The 17,512-nt window shown below is 31.8% G+C and overlaps 2 protein-coding genes across 2 annotated transcripts; one reads left to right on the plus strand and one right to left on the minus strand.

Moving 5' to 3' along the window:
- The first annotated feature begins 395 nt into the window (after positions 1 to 395).
- On the plus strand, positions 396 to 10,825 carry LOC125073013 (xenotropic and polytropic retrovirus receptor 1). The gene is made up of 11 exons (XM_047683672.1): positions 396 to 744; positions 1,287 to 1,440; positions 1,523 to 1,755; positions 3,045 to 3,306; positions 5,266 to 5,636; positions 5,957 to 6,104; positions 6,639 to 6,833; positions 7,841 to 8,013; positions 9,071 to 9,201; positions 10,019 to 10,174; positions 10,623 to 10,825. Exons 1-11 carry the CDS (start codon positions 676 to 678, stop codon positions 10,738 to 10,740), a joined length of 2,010 nt encoding a protein of 669 aa, XP_047539628.1. The 5' UTR covers positions 396 to 675; the 3' UTR covers positions 10,741 to 10,825.
- Positions 10,826 to 13,229: 2,404 nt separating this feature from the next.
- On the minus strand, positions 13,230 to 17,368 carry LOC125073070 (charged multivesicular body protein 3). The gene is made up of 7 exons (XM_047683756.1): positions 17,229 to 17,368; positions 17,064 to 17,124; positions 16,784 to 16,963; positions 16,413 to 16,453; positions 15,941 to 16,114; positions 14,535 to 14,705; positions 13,230 to 13,998 (listed from the first exon to the last, which is right to left on the minus strand). The coding sequence occupies exons 1-6, from the start codon at positions 17,271 to 17,273 to the stop codon at positions 14,550 to 14,552; spliced, it is 657 nt and encodes a 218-aa protein (XP_047539712.1). The 5' UTR covers positions 17,274 to 17,368; the 3' UTR covers positions 13,230 to 13,998; positions 14,535 to 14,549.
- Positions 17,369 to 17,512: the final 144 nt, after the last annotated feature.

Genomic DNA, 17,512 nt, shown 5'->3' on the forward strand with positions numbered 1-17,512 from the left:
TCATCGGTTACTATAATTATAAAAAGAAACGCGTAGTTAGAGAATCATAAAACGTTTTTATTCTATGGTTTTATTATTAAGATGAAGGGTCTCAAATTCGATGTGTAAAATATGATTTATTCACAAAAATTATTGTTACATCCAAAATATGTGTTCTAGAATACTTAAATTTTCTTTCATCAATACCTCATCCACAAATTGAGTTATCTCTAACCTTATTTTATTTAAATGATCTGGTTAATATTTTTTCCGTTCATAAGGTCCAAACCGTTTAAATTAAAAAAAAAAAAAAATTCAGAAGATAGTTATCGCAATTTTTTTTTATTTTGCTTCATATAGACAAACACTGACATGAGTCATGACAGAAACAGACGACAGTCAGTGTCAATGTCTTATTATACGGATTAGTTGTGTACAGTGTTTTACTTAATTTTTATCTAATTTTTCTAATAAAATTGCCTTACTTATAGGTGTTGTCGATTTATAGTAAATTGTTATATTTTTAAATATAAATATATTATTTAGGAGAAATAAGTCATTCCAATATTTCGGCTATACTTGTAATAGTGTAGTTTAATCGTTATCAACTTGTGTACATAAGAAGTTACTTTAGATGCAGTGTTTTCTCGTTGTCCATTGAATCAAGACGCGGACGAAGGAGCAGAAACATAAAAAATGAAGTTCGCTGAACATCTTAGTGCCCACATAACTCCTGAGTGGCGAAAACAATATATAAATTATGAGGTATATACACTTTGCCTTGGACCTAATATATAAAAAAAAAAGTAAAAAATAAAATTTAAAAAAAAATACATTTTTTTAATAAATAGAGATCAAATGTTATATATTAATATGGTACAGTTGTCTCTGTTTGTCACATGTCTGTTATTGCAATAAATGCAGAATGACATTGATTAACTGTGAAATGATCTATTGTGTATTAGGTGATAAGAATAACACTCAATCTTTTTGTATGCTTTTTATTTATAATCACAGCTATATTAGTAATTTCATTTCATTTGGTAATAACTTACTATAATTTTTTTTAAATATATGTTACATTATATTAAAATCTATTAAGAAACTTAGGAAATGACATAATGTACATATTGTATTTCTATTATTATTTAATTGATACAGTTTTTTTTTTCTAAAATATAATATCAAAAATATTTTATTCCGATATAGACCTAATGTTAAATTATTTTAAATGTTATGTCACAAAACCAAAATGATAATCATTTAATTTGAATTTGTTTAAAGTCATTATTATGCTTTCTATTTAGGAAATGAAAGCAATGCTCTACACAGCTGTTGAAGAAGCGCCATCAGCTGAGAATGTGGAACCGGAAGTGCTTTCTAGGCATTTTGCCAATTTTGATGAAACTTTTTTTCATTACTGTGACCTAGAATTGAAGAAAATTAACACTTTTTACTCCGGTATGTTGCTTAAATATACTCATCTTGAATAGTATTTTCGATTTTTTTATCCGTAACATACACTTTTTTTTTCTATATATAGAAAAATTGGCTGAGGCAACAAGAAAGTATGCCACATTACAAAGTGAGCTCAAATCACGGTTTGACACAATGAAACCCAAAGGCAGTGGCGACAGCAAGAAAGCCATACCACGCAGGAAAATACAGGAACTCAAGCTTGCCTTCAGTGAATTTTACCTAAGCTTGATACTATTACAAAATTACCAGAACTTAAACTACACTGGTTTTAGGAAAATTTTAAAGAAACATGATAAGGTAAGTTTATTTTGTTATTGTTACAATTCTGTGACCTGGTGCTTAAAGGGCAAAAAATACACTCTGGAGTAAAATTTAAACCTCAATTCGCCATGTGCCAAAACAATTAAAAATTGATGTACTTATTCAGATATCATTTAGGCATGACTGAGATACAAACATCCATCCATTCAAACAATCACATTTATAATAGTAGAGAGAGATATAATGTAAAGTAAATTATCTAAGAAATATTTGATACAATCTCCAAAATAAAGTATACTCATCTTTAAAGTGAGGATTAAATCCAAAAAATTTTAAATTAACACCATATAATATATCATTAAAAAATTATATGTTAAGCATTAAAAAATAGCCTATTTCATTTCTTAGAGTTTCATCAAATTAAATTCAGTAGTTAGGCCATGAAAGAGCAACAGATCAACAGACAACAATCATCAGACAGACAGACAGAGTTACTTTCGCATTTATAATATTAGTATAGATTATTATAAATAAAATAATATATTCATTTTATGGGGTAGACAGATCTCTTGTAAGATCAATTATTTATATGATAAATAATTAATAATATAAGAAAAAGACCCGCCCCGGCTTCGCACGAGTGGAATGCTGATTCTAAATACTAATAATACAGAATGTCTTTATATATAACTTTTTTGTCACTAGACATTACAAACCGCTCTGCATTATAAATCAGTAATATCTTCGAAAATATTCATTTAAATTTCATGCTGTAAAGCGCCATTTTTTATCCATACTTTAATACGGATCAAAAATACCTTAAATAAATTGTGTATAAATACACAAGATACTTAATTGGATAAGGATTCATGCTTTATTGCTTAAAATCGTTTTGTAATTAAGCCATTATTCCTCGTAAAAAGTTAAGAATTAAAAAATGGGTTTTGTGGGTTATCCCTAATTGGTAGACATATACCATACCATTGCGGACGTTTTTGTAGAACTTTTTAAGATGTAAAATACTGTAGAAAATTATTTTGATCTATCTTGTAGGGTTCAGCCAGCGATTGCAATGTAAGCGCAAAAAAAGGTGTTTATTTACGACATCACATTAGAATCGTCTAAAAGATCAATGTTTCTCTACTATATATATATATAGGGGTATATATATATATGTATATACCCATATTGAAATACTCGTATCTTTTAAAAAAAAACCGCAACAAAATCCGTTGTGTAGTTTTAAAGATCTAAGTGTACCAACGGCGGGAAGCGATTGTTTTATACAACGTAGAGATGTTGTGTATGTTTAAATTTATTTTCAGTTATTAAATGTAAGTAATGGCGCACAATGGAGAGCAGAACACGTGGAGACATCGCACTTCTATACCAACAAGGATATAGACAGACTTATCAGCGACACAGAGGCTACTGTTACCAATGACCTGGAGGGAGGAGACAGACAAAAGGCTATGAAGAAGCTAAGAGTGCCGCCGCTCGGTGAACAACAAAGTCCTTGGACAACATTCAAAGTTGGACTGTTCTCTGGGTCATTCATTGTTTTGTTCATCACTGTAATTCTATCAGGTATGTACCTTTTAAGCAAGTATTATATACTACAACTTATTAATATTCATGAGCACAATGTATTAGACGGTTACGTGGTAAACTAGTTTCCGGCCGTCACCTGCCTATGAGACAGACAGGTAGTACCCATGTCCGTTTATGTACACCTGAAAATTTTCGTGATGATCGGTTGACTAGTTAAGACGTAAAAGGGTAACAAACAAATATAATTATTAGGCGTCAATGGCCGAGATGGCCCAGTGGTTAGAACGCGTGCATCTTAACCGATGATTTCAGGTACCAAACCCAGGCAGGCACCACTGAATTTTCATGTGCTTAATTTGTGTTTATAATTCATCTCGTACTCGGCGGTGAAGGAAAACATCGTGAAGACACCTGCATGTGTCTAATTTCTGCCACATGTGTATTCCACCAACCCGCTTTGGAGCAGCGTGGTGGAGAGGGAGAGGAGGGCTTAGCCCAGCAGTAGGAAATTTACAGGCTGCTAATGTAATGTAATGTCAATAGCGCAATGGTTTAAGGGCCACCTAGCGATGTAAAAAGCGATGCTAACCTCTTGGGCTATTGTCGTCTCCACTCCTAACACAAGCATTTAGCTTAATTGGAGTCGGATTCCTTATAAAGGTGCATTGCTAGTATTCTTTAAAAACAAAAACGCACTTTTGTCCCTTTTTATACTGACAATGTATATGAAAAATGTCATGATGTCATGATCGATTGAGTAGTTTAGACGTTAAAGCGTAACAAACAAATAAACAAACAAACGAACTTTAGCATTAATAATGTTAGTTAGGAATTAGGATTATAATAAACTCTAATCCTCTAGTATTCCTAGAAATTGTTAGAAAACTGACATCATATATCACATGGCATCACTTTAATTAAAATTCTCTTAAGTTGGTGTTAACTTTATACATATATTTTTTGAATTTTCAACTATTCGTTAACTGTTCATTATTGTGTGCTGTTCCTTATTTAAAATATTTTTTGTTATTATGCTAGACTTGGGATGTCCGTCTACGATATAATTTAAAAAAAATATACAATTTTCTTATCATAAAAAATATATGATACATATTCATAAATATTTTTCATTATCTTGTAATATATGATCAAGATATACTATTAATTTATAGGCAGTAAACAAAGCGACCATCGTTTGTTTGTTTAAAACGGGCCTATATTTATGGATACCATAAATTGTTCTATCCAAACATCGCTTTCGTAAATACAAGCCCATTATCTTAACCCGCGGCTAGTATTAGTTAAATTTGCATAGTGATGCCGCTATGCAGTTTATACAAACGTTTGAAATTTATTATTTGTGTAACACACTTAGATGCAATCCAACAAACGCAATATATATTAAATTACTTTCTTATTCAATAATAAATTCTTAATGTATAATACTTTAGAAGAAGTAAAATCGAATCGATCGATCGCTGTTACTTTAATTGTACATCATTGGGAGCTCATTTACCCACGCTTCTCCAATGCGGGTTGGTGGATTCACAAGTGGCAGATATTCGTTGTAATTAGACATAGGTTTGTCAACGATGTTTTCTTTCACCGGCGAGCACGAGATAAATTATATATATTATTAACAAAACAAATTTACTTTTAATAAATTTATTACATGAATAATAAAATAATAATTAATTAATAACAAAATACTTTAATCAATTTCTGGTTTGCTAATATTATTACAAAAACAGTTTAACAATGATACGCCTGACCGTATATCGCGCTGCTTCCTGCCAAAAAGTGAATCAATTTAAAAGATGTCTGACAGCTGGACGCATGACGTTCGGAAAGTCACACTTATTCTCCTTATCATATATATACATATATATGGATAATCATATAAATAATTAATGCACCCTTAATAATTAATTTACATATGATTAAGGGTGCATTCATTTTTTGTATTATAATTAATATTAATTGTATTTGTTTCAGCCCTATTCCACGAAGGAGGCACGGAGTATTTCAAAACCGCCTTTAGACTATATCGTGGTCCATTCCTATTAGTAGAATTCATATTTTTAATTGGCATAAATGTTTATGGATGGCGATCATCCGGTGTCAACCACGTGCTTATATTCGAGCTGGATCCTCGGAAACATCTATCTGAACAGCACCTCATGGAATTAGCTTCGATTTTTGGTGTCGTATGGGCACTTAGTATTCTAAGTTTTATATATAGTGCAAGTTTAAGTATACCGCCTTTTGTGAATCCGCTGGCGTTGGTGATAATAATGTTAGTGTTTTTAATGAACCCTCTGAGGGTTTTTAGGCATGAAGCGAGATTCTGGTTTCTGAAGATATGTGTGAGTTCCTCAATTTATAACATATATTTCGTTAATGGTCTGGTTTTTAATTTGAAACGTGTGGGTTATCTAGATAATTCCAGAGTAACAGATTTATTCATTTTATGACGTCAGCCTTTAACAATGTTCGAATCTTATTGACTTGTATTTTTGTTTATTCTACTATTAGTTATATTTAATTATAACTTTAAAAAATGTACTAAATTTGATTACAACGTTAAATATGTAGATTGTAGAGTTCCAACTTTTTCTGAAGCTAAAAGTTACGACGCTTTTTTATTTATTGTATAGAACAGTCTAATATATTTTGGATATTCCAGGGTCGTATCTTAGCGGCTCCATTCATGCCGGTGCTATTCGCTGACTTCTGGCTGGCGGACCAGTGGAACTCCTTCACATTTGCCTTCCTAGACTTCCATTACTTAATCGCCTTCTACATAGCTGGAGCTGATTGGTTTACTGTTAACTGTGAGAGCATTTGATGAATACCTATTTTGTGTAGGGTTTTATCCAAACTCGCCTTGGTAGACGCTGATGTGTGAAGGGTGAGTGAGCCAGTGTCGAGTGTTATAGCCAGGCGGGACGAAAAATCTTCGATCATAAGATTGGGCGCGCGTATCGTTTTTATGTCTCATAATGTCAATGTATTTGGAAGGCGATGATCATCATGATGAATCATTTGAAATGATGAGTTAAAATTTACAAAAGGAGACTCATAGCGTCGTTACCGATGTAATATTTACTAAGAAGCGGCAAATATTTTTAAACTGAGATTATGTCCCTAGTACCTGTATATACTGGCTCTCTTACTCTTTAAACCTGAACGCAGCCATACTTAGTATTACTGTTTAGCCGTAAAATATGTGATTAGTGTCTGTGTTCATAAAGCCCTGCAAACAAGTAAACTAATGTAAATTCTACGAAAGAGAATCAGTAATTACACCTTACTGACCATGAAATTGCAATGATAATTAAATATGATTGAATTATTTGTATCAATAGCGACATTCGAGTCAACGAAATGGTTCATCTTCACGCGGGCAGCTGTGAATATAATTCCTGCCTGGACGAGGTTCTGGCAGTGTCTGCGTCGGTACAGGGACAGCAAGGAGGCCTTCCCCCATCTCGTGAACGCTGGGAAGTACTCCACAACGTTCTTCGTTGTTTTGTTTTCAACACTACGAGCTGTTTATAGTGGTAAGTTGTAGTCGGTGGTTGATTTTAGGGTTCATATATAACGTAAGTAGACTTACGACTTTGTAGTGTTGTTACTATTTGTGATAAAAAAACTCGTCTACAATTGAAATAGAATTAATAGTTACGCAAGATATTAAAAATATAAACTCCAGAGAACGTGATTACAAGTCTTGTGGGCGTCATCAGGACTACATTACAGTTACACTGATTTCCTTAATTTTTTCACTAAATGTTGACTTGCTCACAACGTCAAAGTTGTTTATCTTTCTGTGACGTTTAAAAATAAGCGATATAATCTGTAGACAGTTACATGTCAAATTTTATTAACAAAATAACGTAAATCGCTTATATATATTTGTTAAGAAAAGTACAGGTCTTAAAAATGAACCTTGTGGTACATTTATTTGTTCTAGAACTGCATTTCATTTCTCCCCGTCAAAACAACTTTCATTAAAGTAGGAGGAAAATAATTTCAACTGGGTGCCTTTGATTCCATAGTATTTAACGTTTTTCTAAAATAATGTCATGTCTAACACAACCGAAAACTTTGATAAATCACAAAAAGCTACTATAGAATTTTTTGACTTCAATAAAAGATACACCCGCATTTCGTAAGTAATACACCCGCATTTCGTAATTAATACGGTGAATAAGCTATTTAACAGTACAGTAGTTTTGTACTGTCGTTATACATAGGTTAAAAATTTTCAGTCAAATCTTTACAGTCCGTTGGAGACACCGTTTATCCTTCACTATGATCGGTCGTGACGTAAGATTTAAAACGATAAAAAACGTAACAATACAAATACGTTTTTAGAACCTGTTTAAAATGTAAACAATAAACTATTCTGCTACTTCCTCCGATAGATATATTTTAATAATAATCGTTTGTATTGTCAAGTACCATTGGGTGTAAACGATTTTCTTTTTTTAATCTGTTGGCCTTATTATCTAAATATTAAAATTTGTCAAATATATTATAAGAAGTTATATTTCTATTTCCATAGACAGTTACGAGAACCCATACGACAATCCGTTCCTCTACACGTGGCTCGCTTGTCAGTTCATATCGTCCACATACACCTACACGTGGGACGTCAAGATGGACTGGGGGCTGCTGAGTGTGGGGCCTTCTGCAGAGAACAGCTTCTTGCGGGACGAGATCGTGTATAGTCCTGGGGTGAGTTGTAATATGTCGCTGTCTTAAACTTACTGATTTAAAAGGCAAATTAAAATAGATTTAATGATATTTTAAATAATATGTTTTTAATCATACTAATTATTATGATTACAAAATAACATAAAAGATAATGTTTTTATTTTTTAAAACTTTTTTTATGGTATAGTTTGGCGGACGAGCACATGGGCCACCTGATGGTAAGTGGTCACCACCGCTCATAGACAATGGCGCTGTAAGGAATATTAACCATTCCATACAATGCTGGCGCATTGTATGGAATGGTTAATATTGGGAACTAAGATGTTATATCCCTTGTGCCTCTAGTTACACTGGCTCACTCACCAATCAAACCGGAACACAACAATACTGGGTACTGTCGTTTGGCAGTAGAATATCTAGTGGGTGATATCTACCCAGGCGGCCTTGCACAAATCCCTACCATCAAGTTATGATAATGATGATGAATTTGTCCTGACTGAATTAAATTACGGAAGCCAATCTCATGGGAGATAAACCGACTAAGATAATATGTGCTATATTATAGTGTTCAAGTGTGAGCGCAAACACAGGTGCGCTCTATGCCTTCACTCAGATAATCCGATGGGAAGACAAATTCGGCACGTTCGAAAATAGTCCAAGCTCAGACCAACGACCGTGAGGTGTAGGAGTGTAAACGCTTCCGACTTCCAAACTCCGGGCTGTTACTGAGAATTTTCGACAAAATCCCAGTTACTTTATCGGCCATATCTAGTTTTTTACCCTAGAGCCTCGGGATCTGTAGTCTAACATCTAGCCATGAGATCAACTAGGCATACAAAGAAGAAAGTTATAATAGCAAATATTTATAAAATATCCTATCTTTGCCCTTAAAATAAAAATAACAATTGTATAGATAACGAGCTCGGCGGTGAAGGAAAACATTGCGGTGAAACTTGAAATAGTCGGATGAAAGTCTGACAGGTGTATTCACCGGTCTATATTGGACCAACATCTCCTTATATGATAAGGCCTTGCCCAGTGGAATATTAATGACCTAACTTTAGCTTTTTCTTCCCAGTTCTACTATTTCGCAATAATAGAAGATTTGGTTCTACGGTTTATATGGGCACCTTCATTCTTCCTCACTGAGAATAAAATCGTCAGCAGCGAAACTATGGTGTCTATACTCGCGCCGTTGGAAGTGTTCAGGTAGTGTATAGGAAATATTTTAAGTGATTCGTTATTTTTTTCTGCCAAATATGTTGTGTTATTATGTGAATTTGCTAACATGTTTTTTTTATTTTATTTATTTGTTCGGTTTTGTAATTTACATATTTTATTTACATCCCTTATAAATTTTACTCTACCGGAAAAGACTGAGATTGAGGATATATATTTTTGGCAAATTGTATTTTTAATGTATACTGTATTCATAAAAAATATATGGTGATAGTTAGGATATTTTTTTAAAAGTTACACCTCCTTACTAGAGGATTTATTTTACACTAGACATCTGTCATAGAATGTAAGACGTGTTGATTTTAATTCCGAAGTTATTAATATCACAAGTTTTAAATATCACTCTTAAAACGTGTCATTCACTATAATCCCACATATATATATATATATAGTATTGGAGCGAAGTTATTGTACGCGGTTTACAGTAGAGTGCACTTGCAGAAATTGTCACGTGAGGCTAAAGCGTTATGGCGTCTTTCTCGCTCTTTTCTCTTTCTGTTATATATATGGTTTTATATTACATGATTTACCTTTATTTTCCGTTATTGTTTTAATTCAAACAGGATTTTTAGTTACAATTTTATTTCTCGTCATCTAATCATCTTCAAAGATTTTGGAAGGTTTTTTATTGTATCTATTATTTAATACTTAATTTAAAGCGAAAGCAACTTCCAACTGCACTCGTTTGGATGACACCTCTAGTTTTTTATTGTCTTCTTTAATTGATTACAATGAATACTACTAAAGTCTAATCAAATTATCGTTTAATTCCGATATCCTCCCCCAGACGCTTCATCTGGAACTTCTTCCGCCTGGAGAACGAGCACCTGAACAACTGCGGCAAGTTCCGCGCCGTGCGCGACATCTCGGTGGCGCCGCTGGACTCGTCCGACCAGGCGCTCATCATCCGCATGATGGACCTGCCCGACGGCGTCGTCAACAGGTACGCCGCCGCCCGCGAAAGTAATTAAGTGTAAATGAAGTAACCCTCTCGAAACCCAAAATGTAAAAAATATGTCAAAGTATTTGCTTTTACACCTTTTTTCTCTGTTTCGATTAGTGCTTTACTAATCGAAACAAAGAAAAAAGCAAATATTAATGGCAACACCATAACAATATTTGCAAATATATATATATGTATAATATATATTTTTTAACAACTTTGCATTTGAATCATTTGCCCTTAATACATTATATAAGCACTAAAGACACACATTCTTCACCTTAGTATAGTATGTAATTTTTTTTAATAAATCGTAAATGGAATATTATTTATAAGATAGGATATATCTTTATATAGTTATCGATAGTTTTATCTTTTTATTTTAAACTTAGAGATTAAACTAATACAGATATAAAACTAACACATATATATTTTTTTATTATTATAGGCATACAAAGAAAAAAAATCCGAAGAAAGCAAAGGAGAATGATAGAAAGCCTCTTCTAAAGAAGGAGTCCATACAAGACCTGCAGATGGAACTCGACTTGTCCTCCAAGATGTTGTAACTAACTGTGATATGTGTAATATTTGATATTATTTATAAGCAATGTTTAAAGTATTATTTGAATTATATTTATAAATATTCGAGAATAAGTATTTTTATTTACGATAACAAATTATATATATTATTAATAAACAAAATATTGTGAACATGTTTAATACAGTAGTGTGTGACTTTAAATCAGGGTTCGAAAAAATCCCATTTTTTTTTAATATATATATGATATATATCCAGGCTAAGAAAACGAAGCGAATTTCATTCTGTCATTCATTCTGTTTCACACTTAAAAATGTAAAAGGTATTTGTAAAATAATACAAATGTCGAAATACCACATTTTTTATTAAAACAAAGTAACAAAGGAATTAGTAAGTCTATCTATTTGAGAAAGAAATTTTTAATGAACACTTAAAAAACAAGTACCTTTTATTATTATATCTTCATTTGTTTGTGAGATAAACCAACTAATTTTATTTTAATATTAATTTGTAATCGACTAATCATTAAAAATAATTATTCAGAGTCAGGCCTTAAGCATAGATCTATGAGTGTTCAGAAGATAGGATAAAATCAATTGATATATATCATGATTCATGATATATATCCGCGAACCCTGCTTTAAATCCTTTCCAATGACAGTAAGAAATACAGATACATTAAATATTTAATCAACATTTCCATACGATTTGCTATAGTAGCTCTGTAAATTTAAATTTACCTAAAATCCAAATAACATCAGTAGTAAAAACACTAATGTTTTATAATCTGAAGCTTTTTCATTGGAGTTAAAATTCTCAAATTAAATTTCGTTTAACTAAGAATATTTTTAAAATTAGAACACAAGAAATATCACTTTCGACCAACCTCAGTGTTTTATAAATTCTCGAGTTAGGTTAAATTTTGTTATTAAATTAAATTTAACTTAAGTGATAGATTGTGTGAAAGACGATATGGTTAGAAAGAATGTTACTTGTGAGATGACGTCTGACAGAGAAGTATGGAAGAGGAAGACATGCTACGCCGACCCCAAGTAAAATTGGGATAAGGGTAGATGATGAAATTAAAGTCAACTTAAAACTTTCAACACTTCCTGGGACAAAAAGTAAACACCTTTAGCTATTGTTTTCAGTGTACAGTGCCTAAAAATATTCATGACCTACTGTTGTACAAAAAAGTATGTGTCGTGTCTTTGTTGATATTGGAATTACTTATACATAGTATATAATTATTGTTATGTTAGTTAAGCCGTTATTACGCTTTCTGTCTCAAATTCACCCAGTATTATATCCTCATCATCATCCTCCTGCTCTTATCCCAATTTACTTCGGGTTAGCGCAGCATGTCTTCTTCTTCCATACTTCTCTATCTGACGTCATCTCACAAGTAAAATTATTTCCAGCCATATCATCTTTCACACAATCCATATATCTTTTCATTGGTCGTCCCCTTCCTCTATATCCATCCACATCCATGCTCAAGACCTTCCTCACAATATGTTCGTCATTCCTCCGCTTAACATGACCATACCATGATAGCCGCCTTCCACATAACTTCTCGGCTATCAGTGGCACTTTCAAACTTCCTCTTGTGTACTCATTCTTTTCTCTATCCATTCGCGTAACACCATACATTCCTCTCAACATTCTCATCTCCGCTACATGCTATCTGCTACAAATGTCTTTCATTAATCCCGTTTTTGACCCAACATTCTGATCCATATAGGACAGCAGGTCTGACCATGGTCTTATATATCCTATTATGATCAAATATAATAAAAGGAAAAAATATATAATACATACAAATAAATATATCAATTACAATATCAAAAACACGCTTAGTAAAAAAAAAAACAATATAATATAAAGTATTATAGCATTTATTAATATATAAATTTTATTTACACTTTACATCATATATAGGTAAAAGTAATACTATGCCATTTTGCATTTTGAAGTCGTTAGGTACTTAAGCGGACTGCCCAGTATATTCGAGTTGTGACGCAATTAAACTTGATATTCGTAATTCACTGTTCGTTATCTTAGAAATAGTAATACTAGTAAAGATAACTGATTAATGTGATAAAGTTAAACGGAGTACTCAGAACTTAGCGGTAACACAATGTTCGTATGTGTCATATTGTTGTCGATTGACTTGGACAGCTCAGCTTGATTAAAACGGGGAATTGAGGGAAAATATGCCTATTTAATCATAAGCCTTATTTAATCATAAAATACACTTTTATGAAAAACAATTGTTAATAGTTTAGTTTAGTTGTAAATAGTTTAGCTCAAGCTGAAAATAAAACTACGATTTCATTTTAATGATTATAGTAATATATGAGCCGAAACAAGGCTTATACGGAAAGGAATTTTAAGAGCATGTTAAGAATTTTGACAATATTTTGATCAGAATGAACATATTAAAATTAAAAAAGGGTACGGTCAACAAAAAAAATCGGCAATATTATATTTTTTCTAAAATCGGCAATTATATAAGTCTAATTACAAATAAATTTAATTCTTGTAAGGACTAAAAGGATCTACGGAAACAACTGAGGTTAAAATACTAAAAACTAAAAATTATGTGTTTTAAAAGTTGTATAATTTATCACTCGTATAATTGCTCAGATTAATTTTATTAAAAAAGTGTCATAAGTGCATTTTTAAATAGTATAGAAATAGATCTCGATCATACCGAATAATTACGTATGTATAAATGAAAGCTTGTTTTAGTTCGTCCGTTATGCGTTGACGCACCGTACCTCCGGTTATATGTTCTTATACTTTACTCACAGACGTGTTGTTATTATGATGTTCCTGTATGTTTTTGTTGGCAGGCAGTATTACAATCTTAATTGTTCGGCAGATGTATATAAAATGTTAGCACAAGTAAGGTTTCCCCACTTATTATCAGCAGTGTACAACAGGTAGCACGAATCATATCAAATAATGATTTAAAAAAAACATATGAAGCGCAAATATTAATGATTGAGTACAAAGTGGGGTGACGTACGATATCTTGTTCATATAGTTATGATTGAAGTTTAAGTAATGACTTGTACTTTAAAGGTCTAATTTATTTTATATAATTTAATAAATACACATCAGAATATTTTATCATTATATCTTAATAAAACTTAATATAAATATATGTATACTCTACGATAACATTAAACATATAGTGAAGACAATCGCAACATTTATAAAATTAGTAAAAGGCATTTTATTTATATTCGAAGAGAAGTTGCGGCAACTCATCGTATTTCTGTGGACAAAAAATATTAAGCAATAAAATCCAATCTGATAATATTTGTTCCCGACGTATCTTTTTATATCTTTATCTTTAATATATAATCAATAATACTGATTATTTCTATAGAGCCACTGACAACATTGTGCAAACACAAGAAGTAAAGATAAACTTATAATATAACATTTCCTACAGTCACACCAAGTGATGGTTATTCTATAGTAGTATTATAAATGTGAAAGTAACTCTGTCTTGAAATAAAACTAGTTTTTTAACGGATTTAATCGCGTATATTAATTATTTTATTTTAACATCCCGACGTTTCGAGCACTTTGCAGTGTTCGTGGTCACGGGCAGACATGGTCACGGCGGTGAGTCTGCCCGTGACCACGAACACTGCAAAGTGCGATTAAATCCGTTAAAAAACTAGTTTTATTTCAATGTGTAATAATCGCGAAAATCTAAGACAACATTAAGTAACTCTGTCTGTCTGTCAGTTTACTACTACAGTTTATTACTACTTAATAATCATATAAGTTAGTAGTAAGTACCTTTTAAAGCTATTTTTAAGATCTTAAGGCCTGTAGTCTTGATTGCATTTCGTCCAATTCACTTTCATCAGGTTCGGTCACCTCTGGTTCCTTGCTTGTAGAGGGAGCGCCGACTGCCGTTGGAGGAGCTGGAGCCTCTCCGAGTTGGCCTTGAGTTAGCTCCCAAAGCACCTGGAAAATTAAGATAAATATATACAAACTTATAGTAATACCTACTTATTTAAACAAATATAAAAAAAAAATATTATTGTTACTATTTCAAAAAATCAAAAAAGCATAACTATTAGTTAGCTTTGCTTTCGCATATTTATTCCGCTCTTTGGAAACTCTCCTCTCCTGTCACGAACATAAATTTGGAGCTTACTCAACCACATCGCTCTAATCTAGATTGGTGGATAGATTTGTGACAGAATAGCATCTGATATAAGCCGAATCAGGCTGATGAGAAAATCTAAAATGTCGCTTATCATTCTTTCTCACTCACACTAACATTCTTTAAGAAAATAAAAAATATTTTTTTTAAATTATATAATTAGGTACATAACATCATAATAAGCCCCATTCGAAGAAAGAATAAAGTTAAACAATCCTTATATTTACGTATTCCATGCGATTTACTATTAGCTCAGCTATATTGCATACTAAAAACAGTTCTTGATTGATATATCTTTATTCATAATACGTTATTTCAGTTAACTACTTATGTCCCCTTTTATTTAACTTCCAAAGTTCTAATAACAGCTTCGTTGACGTTCGAAACGCCATTATTTCGAAAATCCATAATGGATATCAGCTTATTGAAGCTCTCGACCAATAATATCACGTCAATTCGATGACGAATGCCATTGATTGGGTTGTATATGCTTTATCAATATTGCTTGTATATGTCATAATGATGGCTTCATTTGCTTGGGGGGGGGGGGGGGTATATATAATGTTCCTAATTAATCCTAGTCAAAATCATAAAAATCAGTCATACATATCATCATAAAAGTTAAAAAAATAGTGTACAATAAATATTAAAAAAACATTTTTCTAATAAAGATGTAATTTGTTTTTAGTCAATTTTATTATTAATTTCTTAAGTGTAATATATAAAAATGTAATGTATTAATTTATGATAAACATAGAGCGATTGATTATTATGATATAGTCATCTTTTACACAATCTGAACACCGCTGAACTGATTCAGATGAAATTTGGTATGGAGATAGTTAGAGATAGAGTCCTGGGAAAGGATATTGGCTACTTTTTTAATTCACTCCTCGAGGGGGTAACATGGAGGATGACAGTTTCCGAGCTATAAGTAAAGTTTTACATTTCGTGCAAATAAAGTCACAGGTTCAGTTCAATAAAAATATTGTAATAGGTGTATATAGATTATTACACCATATAATTTTCCCACCTTATCAACTTCACTCTGTGCTGCTTCCTCCATTTCCTCTTCATCCTCCATGCTAGACATGGTCTCATCTAGCATTTCCTCAATGATACCAGCCTTCATCATCTCTTTGCTCAACTCTTGCATGGTGTGCGCTATTTCTGGCAATCGAATTAAGGCCTGCATAGCTTGCATCACCTGGAATCATAAAATATGATTTTTATTAGATAGGCAGACTGACACATGGACCACTTGATGTGTGTTGGTAAAAATTATTAGTCTTAATTACTTTGTACTTTTACATTTTGCACTTATACTTTACACTAATTTGCAATTACTTACAATTTGCTACAAATCTTGGGAACTAAGATGTTATATCTCTTGTGTACACTGGCTCACTTGTCCTTCAAATCAGTAGAATACATGATCAGTGGGAGGTACCTACCCAGACCCAATCTAAAATATCTCAGTGTATAAAAACAATATATACACATACCTCAGTTGACTTTTGTAGTGATCCCGCGACTCTTAGTGTTGCTGAAATTGAGAATGAAAATAAATTTAATTACAACAGTCTAACAGTATAATAAATAAAAATAACCTTATTATTTATTACAATTCCCAGTGTTTTGTATGTACATATACTGATAACTAAATAACAATTAACTTTTTTTTTAATTATTTTATTACATAGACATTTGTTGTTTTTTTTTACACATCTAAAATAGAAAAGCTAATAGAAGAGGATTCTATATTCAAACAAAGGTGTTATTCAATTGATAGATATACATGTTACAATAAATTACTAAGTTAAATGTTATTTCAAGTTTTTTTTTATTATAATAAGAAAATTCAATGTTACTTTACCTAATTGATTTTTCATTTGCATTTGCACTGAATTCAAATGTGCTTTGCTTGTGTAAATTTTACTAATTGCCCTCCTTGATCTTACGATCTCCTTGGCTAATATTGTACACACTTGTTTGTCGTTTTTCGCAGCAGCATCCTTCAGCGATTTCTTAATTTTTTCCTCTTCCCTTTGAATCGCTTAAAAACATTAACCATTATTACGACATGAACAACACTTTCTTTGATGTTTAAAATATATTGTTACATTTCAGTTTAATTCTTATTTTACTATTTTTACCTCTTATTTGTCTATCCAAATTATAACCCTCTTTACGTATCTTATGGGACCATTCGTTCACCTAAAATAGCAGCATAGAACATGAAATCACATTAAGTATTTCATCTTAAGAACTTTACACCATAAATATTGTAAGAATTCAAATGTTCTAAAATGTTAACATACCATCTCTTTTGGATTTCGCTCAGGAGATTTACCAAACAAACCCATCTTTTACTTACTATAAGATTTATTAAGTAGTAAATATAATTATAAGAAAATCTTATAATAAATAATCCTTAAATGTTTTGTGTTTTGACAATATTAATAAATTTGACAATTGACATTGACTTTTAAATATCAGCGATGACCTCACCTGTGTGTCATATAAGTATGTAATATGTATCGTTATATACGTCTGTAAAAAATAAATAAAATAAATATCACCGAAAAAAAGGTTGTTATTTGAT

This window comes from Vanessa atalanta, chromosome 23 (genome assembly GCF_905147765.1).
Source record: "Vanessa atalanta chromosome 23, ilVanAtal1.2, whole genome shotgun sequence".
In the NCBI taxonomy this organism is placed as follows: domain Eukaryota; kingdom Metazoa; phylum Arthropoda; class Insecta; order Lepidoptera; family Nymphalidae; genus Vanessa; species Vanessa atalanta.

Coding starts and splice junctions, on each gene's coding strand:
- LOC125073070 (XM_047683756.1), bottom strand. CDS start 17,273: ATGGGTTTGTTTGGTAAATCTCCTGAGCGAAATCCAAAAGAGATG. Junction 16,454..16,783: donor GCAAATGAAAAATCAATTAG/GTAAAGTAACAT, acceptor TCTCAATTTCAG/CAACACTAAGAGTCGCGGGA. Junction 14,706..15,940: donor CACAGAGTGAAGTTGATAAG/GTGGGAAAATTA, acceptor TTAATTTTCCAG/GTGCTTTGGGAGCTAACTCA.
- LOC125073013 (XM_047683672.1), top strand. CDS start 676: ATGAAGTTCGCTGAACATCTTAGTGCCCACATAACTCCTGAGTGGCGA. Junction 1,441..1,522: donor AATTAACACTTTTTACTCCG/GTATGTTGCTTA, acceptor TTCTATATATAG/AAAAATTGGCTGAGGCAACA. Junction 3,307..5,265: donor CATCACTGTAATTCTATCAG/GTATGTACCTTT, acceptor TATTTGTTTCAG/CCCTATTCCACGAAGGAGGC.